This window comes from Salvelinus fontinalis, chromosome 3 (assembly GCF_029448725.1).
Source record: "Salvelinus fontinalis isolate EN_2023a chromosome 3, ASM2944872v1, whole genome shotgun sequence".
Classification (NCBI taxonomy): domain Eukaryota; kingdom Metazoa; phylum Chordata; class Actinopteri; order Salmoniformes; family Salmonidae; genus Salvelinus; species Salvelinus fontinalis.
In genome coordinates, this window is record NC_074667.1 from 35,656,553 (window position 1) to 35,667,895 (window position 11,343).

Below are 11,343 nucleotides of genomic sequence, written 5' to 3' on the forward strand. Positions count from 1 at the left end.
TACTGGACCATTACAGATAAATGAAGGATATTAACAGTGAAAGAGAAGACAGATGATAGAGTGACAAGGAGTGGGACAAAGCAACAGGAGGAGATGATTTGAGAAAAAAAAAGCAGGGAGCAGACACAGCATTCTACAAAGGATATATCAGCTGTCAAGGTGAGGAGGGGGAGGTGGGCTTGGCGATGGGGACATCTTTAGAGATAAAGGCATTAACGTGGGAAACAGTTAGGCCTCCTGCTATGGACAAAAGGGAGGGGCAGATGGAAGAGAGAGAGAGAGAAAACATAGGGGGAAGAGGGCCTGCTACTGTGGGCCAGGGAGTGGCCTAAGACTGCATGTATGTTGAGGAGTGATGGATAGAGGAAGGAGGCAGGGGCTCTGGAGACTAGGAGGGAGGGAAGTAGGGTGTGGCTGAGGAGGGGGTGTTTGCAGGGAGGCAGCGGGGGATGGGGGTAAGGCAGATGGGATGTCCAGCTCGTGTGTATAAAAGCCACAGCACTCCTCAGTCGGACATCCTGTTGCTTCACTCCCTGCTCCCAGGCACCTTCGGCTCCACCAGACAGAGACAGTAAGGAGAGATAGATAGTTCGAAATAGATAGTTAGCAAAATTACAGGGCACCAAATATCAACCATGAGCCACCCTTCAATGAACCACCCTTCAGGACGCGCCTCCACCTCCTACCGTCGCACATTCGGGGGCCCCAACCCCATCGCGATGTCCTCCTATTCGCCTTCATACTCCCGCATGCCAATGTCCAGCGGGCACTACATGCGCTCTATATCGCCCGTGGTGCCCTCTCGCTCCTCCAACTACCACCACCAGCAGCGCCAGCGCTCCAGCACCCAGCCGGCCCGTCTCACCTACGAAAAGGTGGACTTCCAGCTGGCCGACGCAGTCAATGCCGAGTTCCTGGCCACCCGCAGCAATGAGAAGGTGGAGCTGCAGGACCTCAACGACCGCTTTGCCAGCTTCATTGACAAGGTGCACTACCTGGAGCAGCAGAACAGCGGGTTGCAGCAGGAGCTGAGCCAGTTCAAGGGTCAGCAGCAGGAGGGACAGCCCAACCGGGCCACCGAGCTCTTCCAGGAGGAGCTGAGGGAGCTGAGGCGCCAGCTGGACCACGTGGGAAAGGAGAGGGACCAGTACCAGGTGGAGAGGGACAACCTGGCCGAAGACATAAACCTTATCAAACAGAGGTGGGTGACATGGAGGAGAGAGTGGGAGGGAGGGGTGGGGTATGAAGGATGTTTGGGGAGTGAGGGTTGAGGTAAGGGAGGGTTGTAGGATGCTTGGGTAGTGCATGGGTGCATGGGTGACGTACCGTAGAAAGATTTTGTGAGCAAGAAGTAGGGGGGGGGGGGGGGGGGGGGCGGTTGTTTGGGAAGTTCATGAGTGATGTAGAGAGATTTTGGGAGGTAGTGGTGTTTGAAAAGGGGGGTGTAACGATTGAGAGTGTATTTCAGGAAGTTGGCAGACTAGCAGTTTTTTAGACTCTGATGTTGATAGATACTTCTGGGCAGAGCCTGTCGGGGAGGGGACAGGGTGTGTGACTGTGTACAGTCTGTGACTTTCACACCACCATCACCCTCCTATCACCCCCCCCCCCCCTAATCTTTAAACATACCCTTACACCACAACATATATAGGCTGTATTTTAAACACTGATACAGGACCGGGGGTCTTTCGGCTCCAACCAAAAACTCCATACCAGCAGTGGTGGGCTGGCTGGGGTGTGGCACTTTGGAAGGATGAACACAAAAGCACCGCAGCATACTACCGCACTCTGTGCTTTACTGCAGTGTGTGTGTGTGGGTGCAAACACGCTAAATGTCATGGCATTGGACAGGAAGGATCCAACATAAAACAAGATGAAGTGCCTCAGCATATCATAGCCAAGCAATTAATGGGACACCAAGGAAAACAAGGCACTACAGTATTAGAGCATTTCTACTTGACCATTTATACAGTATTTACAAACTTTCAATGGACATCTCAGCAACTGTTGAGGCAGATTATTTAATAAAATATGTTTTATTAAATCAAACAAATGCCATTAAACGGAAGATGAAACTTCCTGCATTCATGGAATGTAAATATAGACAATAACACATTTAATTTTAAATTACACTGCAGTTCCGTCAGCCCTTTCAAACCGAACCACAATATTTTTCTTTCAAACTCAAACTTGAGAAGAACCAGACAACCAGTTATGGGAAACAGCATTTTTCCCCATTTGAGTTACAATTTCTGTAGACACCCACTAACTACATGTAAACACACAAACACTCCCCATGTCACTTCCCTGCCCCAGAGAGGGGGAGAGAGATGACAGAAGAGGAGGATGGATAGACTGCACACTATGGAGCCAGGAAAGATGTAGGGAGGGGGATGAGAGAGGGAAGAGGCAGTAGAGGAGGAAGAGGGGGAGTTGTAGGTGGGGAGAAAAATAGCATCTGGAAAAATCAATGTGACTCAATGAGTGTGGCTCCATTAGGGGATGTTCAGTGTCCCCCTGTGATGATGGGACGGTGCCTGGGACCCCATTAGGAAAAAAGGACCCCTGCGACAAAGGCATGAATTAAAGATGAGGTGAGGCAGCAAGCCCCACACATGCAGTAACCCTCCCCCACACACGCCAAGCAATCAAGTGACTGACCACAGGGACAGCCAATCCCCAGCGAGCCTGCTGTGATTCCATGTTAGATAGAGAGTGGATATGGTGTCCACTGAATGATATCATTGGACGTATGATATCATTTTTGATGACTCATCACAACAGTGGAAGAGACACTCTGTGTTCTATGACCCTGTCCTATGATGACTAATACAAAACCAAAAGATTTATCAAACTGGGTTAAAAAACTAGGTTAAAAAACCTATTCGAATATCAATTCAACCAGGCTTTATATTTTTACTCTTTAAATTTGCTTATAAAACGTTAAGTATATTTGACATTTAGGAAAGGGAAGGCTTAGTCAGACCTGTCAGTATACTATTAGGCTTACGTAGTATAGACTTTGGTGGCAGAATGCCCAGAGCTGTCAGGCTTAAGACAGGGTGTGTCCAGATGACCTCCAAGAAGTGGTAATTAGCCAAATTTGTTTGATGTAGCAGCTGCTGACCCCATTCGATACGCTCCCAAATCCTTTTACAGGACAGTGAATTACCAAATTGATCCAGAGGCTTTTTGCCAGCTGATGCTTCTTTCTGAGGAGGAGACCTATGACACCCAGCCAGACATACTAGGTCTGCATCCCAAATGGCACCCTATTCCCTATAAAGTGCACAACTTTTGACCAGAGCCCTATGTAGGGAATAGCTTATGATTTGGGACAAACCCTCAGATAGCACTTATGCAATTAGCACTGTGTTCCATCCTGTCCCAAGGCTTCAGCTTCCTTTGTCCAGAGCTGGACGAAACCTAGACTATAACCCAAGTATTGTGAACGATATCAAATTAATTCTGAAGTGCCATAAAGAGTTACATAGGGAATTTCCATTCATTTATGTATTCTAAGGTGGAGATCTGAGGTTCCGTAAATAGATAATATGAATCTACAACATGAATTTCCATAGGCCTATGCATGATTGTAATAAATATTTTCTCCTTGTATGTATTTTCTTCTTACAGACTGGATGAGGAGAATCAGAAGAGATCTGAGGCTGAGAGCAACCTGCTTGTCTTCCGCAAGGTAAACACACCCTAGACTCAAACCATCACAATGTACACCAAATCAATATATTGGGCAGCGAGTCAATAGTTGACGGTAAAAGTCTGATTGAAATACTCAGCCTGGATAATCACATTTGGCTCGCCGGTTGTGATGTCAGAGCCCAACCCAAAGCTTCCCTTTCCTCATAGCCCTGCATAACAGTGACATCTTCTGTTTGGCTGAGATAGAGCTGATTATTATGATTACATTACAACTCTGAGAATCGTGAAATCATGGGTTTTCACTACAGATGTAGGATCTTAATTTGAGCCAGATTGCTACAGCAGGAAAATAATCCTGCAGAAACAGGAAATGTGAATTATTATGTGAATTCTAATTAATGGACAGTTTTGTAGGGGTCGATGCATTTTTCAAGTCTAAAATTTCAAAGTGGAAATTACAAACTTCAGAAGCCTTTTAAATCTCAAATACACTACAAGTTTTAAATGTCCTGCATTGCAGGCAAGTTCCCCTGCAACAGGGTGATCAAATTAAGATCCTACATCTGTAGGAACCAAATGGAAACAAACAGACCGAAACGGCGAGGGACTAATCTGAACTACTCTAATAAGAAATGCTTGTTTTCATTCAAAAAAAAGGTACGGTTTTAACAGTGTGCGCTAATAAATACAAACTAAGATACGTATGACAAAACACAATATTGATGGCATTGCATTGTTGATATAATACTGTATGCATCCCACTCACTGTTAGAGTTATCTGATCAAGCCAATAAGATTTGTTTAACCTGTTTGGGGGTTGATGAAATACTTACTAATAACAGTTTGATCTGAAACCAGGATGTGGATGATGCCACTCTGTCTCGCCTGGAGCTGGAGAGGAAGATCGAGTCTCTGATGGATGAGATTGAGTTCCTCAAGAAGCTACATGATGAGGTAGATGCAGCTGCTGAGATGGTCGACCACAAATCATGGCCTTCATGATGATCCATGCATCATCATATCTTTTTGGATTCAACCTGCTATTTAGAGGCCTTTAAAAAAAAGTAACCTCTCACTTGCTCTGCGGTCTTCTCAGGAGATCCAGGAGGTGCAGGTGAGTTTCCAGACCCAGCAGATGAAGATGGAGGTGGACCAGACCGCCAGGCCTGACCTGACCGCTGCCCTCAAGGACATTAGGGCCCAGTACGAGAACATCGCCTCCAAGAACATGTATGAGTCTGAGGAGTGGTACAAGTCCAAGGTGAGGGGGGAACAATGGACACACACACAAAATTGAACTACCTAATCTCACACACACACACACACACACACACACACACACACACACACACACACACACACACACACACACACACACACACACACACACACACACACACACACACACACACACACACACACACACACACACACACACACACACACACACACACACACACAGTAACACCTGTTCTTATTTATGTGTTTGTTCTGTGCTCTTGCAGTTTGCTGACCTGACAGACTCTGCCAAGCGTAACACTGATGCTATGAGGCAGGCCAAGCAAGAGCAAAACGAGCACAGGAGGCAGATGCAGTCCCTCAGTTGTGAGATTGATGCACTGAAGAGCACGGTGAGGCCTCACAGAACTTGCCTATTTGTCTGTAATCAACCACAATTTACACTGGCTGAGTGAGCAACAGCAGTACAATGATCTCAGGCTTAACCCAAAATGACTGCCAGCCATGAATCACCCAAGTGGGTCAGGCATGTAAGTAGAGGATGATGCGAGTGAGCAAAATCCCTTATAATTGAATCCCCCAAAAATCTCCCCCAATCTTCCCCCAGTGATGGAATACAGTGTTTTATAAGCCCATGTGGGCTGGGCATCCTGAAGATGCAAGATACTCTATTAATAAAATCCCCCATTTCCTCCTGCCCTCACTGTATGTATGTGTGTATTTTTCAGAACGAGGCTCTGCTGAGGCAGATGCGTGAGATGGAGGACCAGTTTGGCGTGGAGGCCAATAACTACCAGGACAACGTGGTCCGGCACGAGGACGAGATCCACCACCTGAAGGACGAGATGGCCCGACACCTGAGGGAGTACCAGGACCTGCTCAACGTCAAGATGGCCCTGGACATAGAAATCGCCACTTACCGCAAGCTGCTGGAGGGAGAGGAGAGCAGGTGAGGAGGATAAGGGTTAGGACATCCTTACTCACATCTGATTATGAACACGTTCCTGAGCTAACCTATTGCTTCATTTCTCTTTAGGATTACTGTTCCCATGCATCCCTCCCAGTATGGCCATAGTGGGGATAGGGGTGAGTTCCATCATATTGCCAATAATACTAGTCTTTATCTCTCAATTTATTTCCCTTTCCATGCAAATACACATATACTTGCCAGTATTATCTTTATATTTAACATATCAGTATCTATGTCACTAAATCTGGCGTATCCCCTTATAGGCTATGACCATACCCCAGACACCCCTAGCAGGAAGCCTGTGTTGATTAAGACAGTGGAGACTCGTGATGGAGAGGTAAACATTCCAAATATTTCCTGGTATCAAGAAAATGTGTTCCATACTTTCCATGTCCACCTTGATATTCATTATACAGTGTAATTTCACTAGAAAGCATTTGCAGGAAGTGGTGGAATTTGACTGAGGTCTGTTAATCTTCTTCTCTTCCTTAAGGTGGTGAAGGAATCAAAGAAGGAAAAGGAGAGGAGTGAGAGGGATGGCAACCATGATACTAATGACAGGGATCATGGCAGGGATGACCACGATGACTAGAATAGTTAGGTACCAATCACTTGTTCCAGATTCAGATGTAGCAATACAACACAAAAGAACAAAAAAAAATTGTTAAAAGCTACATACTCCATAATTGCTGCTCACCTTTCACCCTTTAAGATTCCATTTTTCTGGAGAGCAGAGAGCCTGTAGTATATATTTGTGCAATGTTAAAAGTTGACAAAATCTCTTTTAGATAGCAAACTTAGTCACAGGTTGTGATCGTGGTGCTAGTTTAAATAACCGATCATTCCTCATTGAAGAAAAAATACAAAACAAAGACAGCCATACATGAGCATACACAGACATGATGCAGTGAATGAACACAGACTTGAGTAGCTCCTGAGGCAAATTTAACCTTTTTATCGATACACCAATTGAGGCCTTGATTTACAGTTAAATTATATTTAAAAAAAATTGTAGCGGAACTTTTCATTCAATAAAATGGGTAAATGGAAAGTGGCAAAAACAAAGCAAAAGGTTTTTTGTGATCCCTCCACACACAAAACAAATATCTGACATGGTACTCTCTCCAGTCGAAGGACATGATTTGATTTAGCTTTGAGAGACAGTGGACAACAATCAGTGCAATTTAAAAAGGAGAGGGTGTTTGTATAGTGTCATGGAACTCTCAATGTAAAATATCCTGCCAGAGAGGGACCACCAATGGGATTGATTATAGATATATACAGAACGGTCAAAGGCCACAGTAGCAGCACCACATACTCTGCTCACATTCCACTCACCTCAAAATAGAAGGGAAATGTGCTATGCGATTATATGAGAATGTGTGTTTCTGACAGCAATAGAGAATAAAAAAGTAAAAGAAAATGCTAATAAAGTAATCTGGAACAGAGCTATGGAGTTTATCTTTATTCATTTGTATTGTATACTCTCATACTACTACATAATCCTGTATAAAATGGAGATAAGGTTGACAATTGCAATGAATGTGTATTTGCATAAGTGAAACATATCAATCAACAACTATTATACAGCAGAAATTAGTTAACTTGATTTATTACACAGTAATGCTTCATAATAACTAAGAAATCTGATTTCCAGTGCTCTTTTGTGTGAAGTGTGCTATTTTAAAATAGAAAATATATTTCAGTTACTAGTTAATCACCATGGAGACTGGCACCTTGTGGGACAAAATGCAGCCAAGCAACTTCCGGTGAGTAATGCAGAGGCTGGTCATTGGTCCCAATGGAAATCTCTTAATGTACTTATCTTTTAAACAGGGCAACTGGGACCAAAATACAACTAGAGACTGAAATAGTCACTGTTTCGTTCATTACATACTCTAAACAGGTGCACCTGGTTGTTGTCACTTTTAAGGCTTGACATCTGTAATCTGATATCATGTTTATGCAAATTATTAAAAAAAAAATCTAATCTCACACGTTGACAATATACATTATTTTCTGCAAAACAAGAGCATATTATACCTGTAGGCTGACCTGTTGACGTGCAATGCAAGTGTGGATGATCTATTTTACAATATAGGTATACCACTCTATAATAACATGTCTATGTAACAAATCATTCCCTAATGTTTGTTTTGATGTTATGCTAATTGGTCCAGAAATGTCAATAATAGGTGTAGGCTAATTCGTGTGAGGGACTAGACAACTATTTCTTAGCAGCCACTGATGACACTAAAGTGCATGACCTACCATTTAACAGCAGTGAAGGCTACGATTCACGAGCGCTGCATCGGCGGTCGTCACGCTGAATTTGAATGTGATTCTTGGAAGAAACCAACAGCTGTGCAGTACAGTATTATGTAGAGCTATTTTACACAAAAAAATGTTACCGCCTGTATGATTTTACAGGAAGAAAATGTTTTGCTGGGACAAGTGGTGATCACAACATTTCAATTAGGCTACACCTGGTTTTTGACAGGTATGTTGATGATAATGATTATGTAGGCTATTGATAATCCAGTATATGGCCAGTTATTGCTCGATATGTAGAAATTGGCTGTAACGGTTTCCATGGGCTGAAGGAAGAGGGACCAAGGTGCAGCATTTAAAGTGTTAATGATTTAATAAAATTAAAAAAATTAAACAAAAACAACAAATATGAGAACGAAAGCGAAACAGTTCTGTCTGGTGCAGACACAAAACAGAAAACAACTACCCACAAAACACAGGTGGGAAAAGGCTACCTAAGTATGGTTCTCAATCAAAAAAAGAATTTATAGACTTGGTCATGAATAAAACAGCATTAAAAATGTTCTTTAAGACTGTCACGTTCTGACCTTAGTTCCTTTTTTATGTCTTTGTGTTAGGTTGGTCAGGGCGTGAGTTGGGGTGGGTAGTCTATGTTCTTTTTTCTATGTTATTGTATTTCTGTGTTTGGCCTGGTATGGTTCTCAATCAGAGGCAGCTGTCGATCATTGTCTCTGATTGAGAATCATACTTAGGTAGCCTGTTTTCCCCATTTTGGTTGTGGGTGTTTATTTTCTGTGTGGTATCTGTTCATCTTGCAGAACTGTTTAGATTATGCGGTGACCTAGTGTCCCCATGAGTGACAAAACACTGAACCAATCACGGCGCAACTAAAGAAGATTACCAACGCCTAAGCTCAGTATATTCTGCTGGCTGCCCTTCTAACCACAGAAAGAACTGAGCTAGGCTGAAACACCTGCATTTTGGAGCTGCCTTACTCAAGAAAGAGACTATGTTTGTATGCGGCATTATTAAGTCCATTTTTTTTACATTGTTTTCAAACTGGTATGTGACATGAATGAATGCCAAAATAACACGCAAAACAGGCAACAACTAAAAAATATACAGTACCAGTCAAATGTTTGGACACACCTACTCATTCAAGGGTTTTTCTTTATTTTACTATTTTCCACATTGTAGAATAATACAATGTGGTTCGAATCCAGGCTGTATCACAACCGGTCATGATTGGGAGTCCCATAGGGCGGTGTACAATTGGCCCAGCGTCGTTAGGGTTTTGCCGGGGTAGGGCGTCATTATAAATAATAATTTGTTCTATACTGACTTGCCTAGTGAAATAAAGGTTAAATAAAAAATAAAAATAAACTTCTGGAGGACATCCTCCATCCTATCAGAGCTCTTGCAGCATGAACTGAGATGTAGTCCACCCAATCAAGGGATAAGAGAAATAATCTAGTATTGAAAGCACAAGCTACAGCTAGCTAGCACTACAGTGAATAAATGTGATGAGTAGTTGACTCAAAGAGAAAGACAATAGTTGAACAGTTTTGAACAAATTAATTTCTTCCAAAATGAAGAAGCAAGAAAGAAATAGAGCTAGAGAGTAATTGTTTTCCAGTTTCACTTACTTAGCTAGCAAATACAGCTATTTAGTTTAGCCTACTGAAACACCCTGCTCAAACAGAGGGATGCTATGTTATCTAGCTGGCTATGACTTTCCAACACAACTCTTCCAAGTCAAGGTAAGCTTTTAGTTTTACAAATGTATTGTCACCGGGGCCCACCGGTGTAACCACTTACTGAGTGTGCACTACCTTTACTGCATGATTGTAGCAGTGACTTTTATTTAGCTAATATGGTGACAACGATGTAGGCTGTGTGTGGAAAGGTTTTTTCGCCTGTTCACATGCAGCTGATGTGTTGTGCATTGAAGTCCACAAACGAAGGGAACAGAAGGAATACAACGTGGCTGTTATGAGAGTGAACTGTGTTTACTCGTGATCAGGGGTGTATTCATTCCACCGATTCTGTTAAAAGTTTTCTTAAACGGAACAAAACAGGGATAAACATACCTTTATTGAAACTCTTCGTTTTGCAACTGTTGAACTAATGATTACACCCAGCTAGATATATCAGCTAGATGCAGGCAAGAGTGTGCAAGGCGGTATTGAATGTCAGGGTCTTTCACCTCAAATGTGTCTCTCTACCTGTGTGTGCACCTAAGTTCATCAGGAATCAAGGTAAGACCCAAGTGCAGACTGTGAAGTAACAATGTTTATTGTAACAACAGAGGCAGGCAAACGACAGGTCAAGGCAGGCAGGGGTCGATAATCCAGAGGAGAGGCCAAGGTACAGGATGGCAGGCGGGCTCAGGTCAGGCAGAGGTCGGTAATCGAGAGGTGGAGCAAAGGTGCAGGCGGGTACAGGGTCAGGACAGGCAAGGGTCAAAAACCAGGCGCCCAAGAAAAAGCACAACTGGGGAAACCCAGGCGCAGAAACAAACCACTGGTTGACTTGAACTGGCGCAGACAGACAGAAAACCCAGGTATACATACCCAGAGGATAAGTGAAGAAGATGGGCCACGCCTGGAGGGGGTGGAGACAAGCACAAGGACAGGTGAAACAGATCAGGGCGTGACAAAGTTGTTAACTTTCATAGGCTAGGTTGTAGCAACCTCATGATGGGTATAGGGAAAAATTGAGTATCATGTAGAGCCTAAACCTATTGCTGTTACATTGAAATGGGTGAATAGAATATGAATGAGAGTCCTCCAATATTCTGTAATAGAAATAAGGCCATGCTCAAAATCGTCCTCTCTCATTTTAAACGGCACTGATGGCCACTGAGATTGACATGCTAAAATCGCCACTGAATTTGAGTATCCCGGATTTACGTTTACTATGTTATGTCTAGTCTATGAGAAGAGGCTGAATCTTCGTATTCTGATACTAGAAGTTTCATGTAAGTGTCAAGTGTGGACACCCTGAGTAGACAATAGTTATAACACGTAGCAAGCTACCAGTTTTTGATCATTGTGTGTGTTGGTCCCTTTAAGAACTAACCAATAGCATGAACATCCTTCTAGACAGTCCTTAGGAAACTGGAATCCAGTTTTTCGTGAATGCGAAACGGGACAGGACAAGCCGTTGGAGTTTAGGAGAACGGTGTGAGAGCGTGGCCGCTC

General features: G+C 43.3%; 1 protein-coding gene across 1 annotated transcript; it reads left to right on the forward strand.

Moving 5' to 3' along the window:
- The first annotated feature begins 490 nt into the window (after positions 1–490).
- LOC129846082 (plasticin-like) lies at positions 491–7,317 on the forward strand. Its single transcript, XM_055914074.1, has 9 exons — positions 491–1,201; positions 3,637–3,697; positions 4,519–4,614; positions 4,757–4,921; positions 5,166–5,291; positions 5,628–5,848; positions 5,936–5,985; positions 6,133–6,206; positions 6,363–7,317. The coding sequence occupies exons 1-9, from the start codon at positions 636–638 to the stop codon at positions 6,459–6,461; spliced, it is 1,458 nt and encodes a 485-aa protein (XP_055770049.1). The 5' UTR covers positions 491–635; the 3' UTR covers positions 6,462–7,317.
- Positions 7,318–11,343: the final 4,026 nt, after the last annotated feature.

Excerpts from the sequence above, each read along its gene's own strand:
- LOC129846082 (XM_055914074.1), top strand. The coding sequence starts at position 636 with ATGAGCCACCCTTCAATGAACCACCCTTCAGGACGCGCCTCCACCTCC. Across the intron at positions 3,698-4,518 it reads ACCTGCTTGTCTTCCGCAAG|GATGTGGATGATGCCACTCT; the intron begins GTAAACACACCC and ends ATCTGAAACCAG. Across the intron at positions 4,922-5,165 it reads AGGAGTGGTACAAGTCCAAG|TTTGCTGACCTGACAGACTC; the intron begins GTGAGGGGGGAA and ends GTGCTCTTGCAG.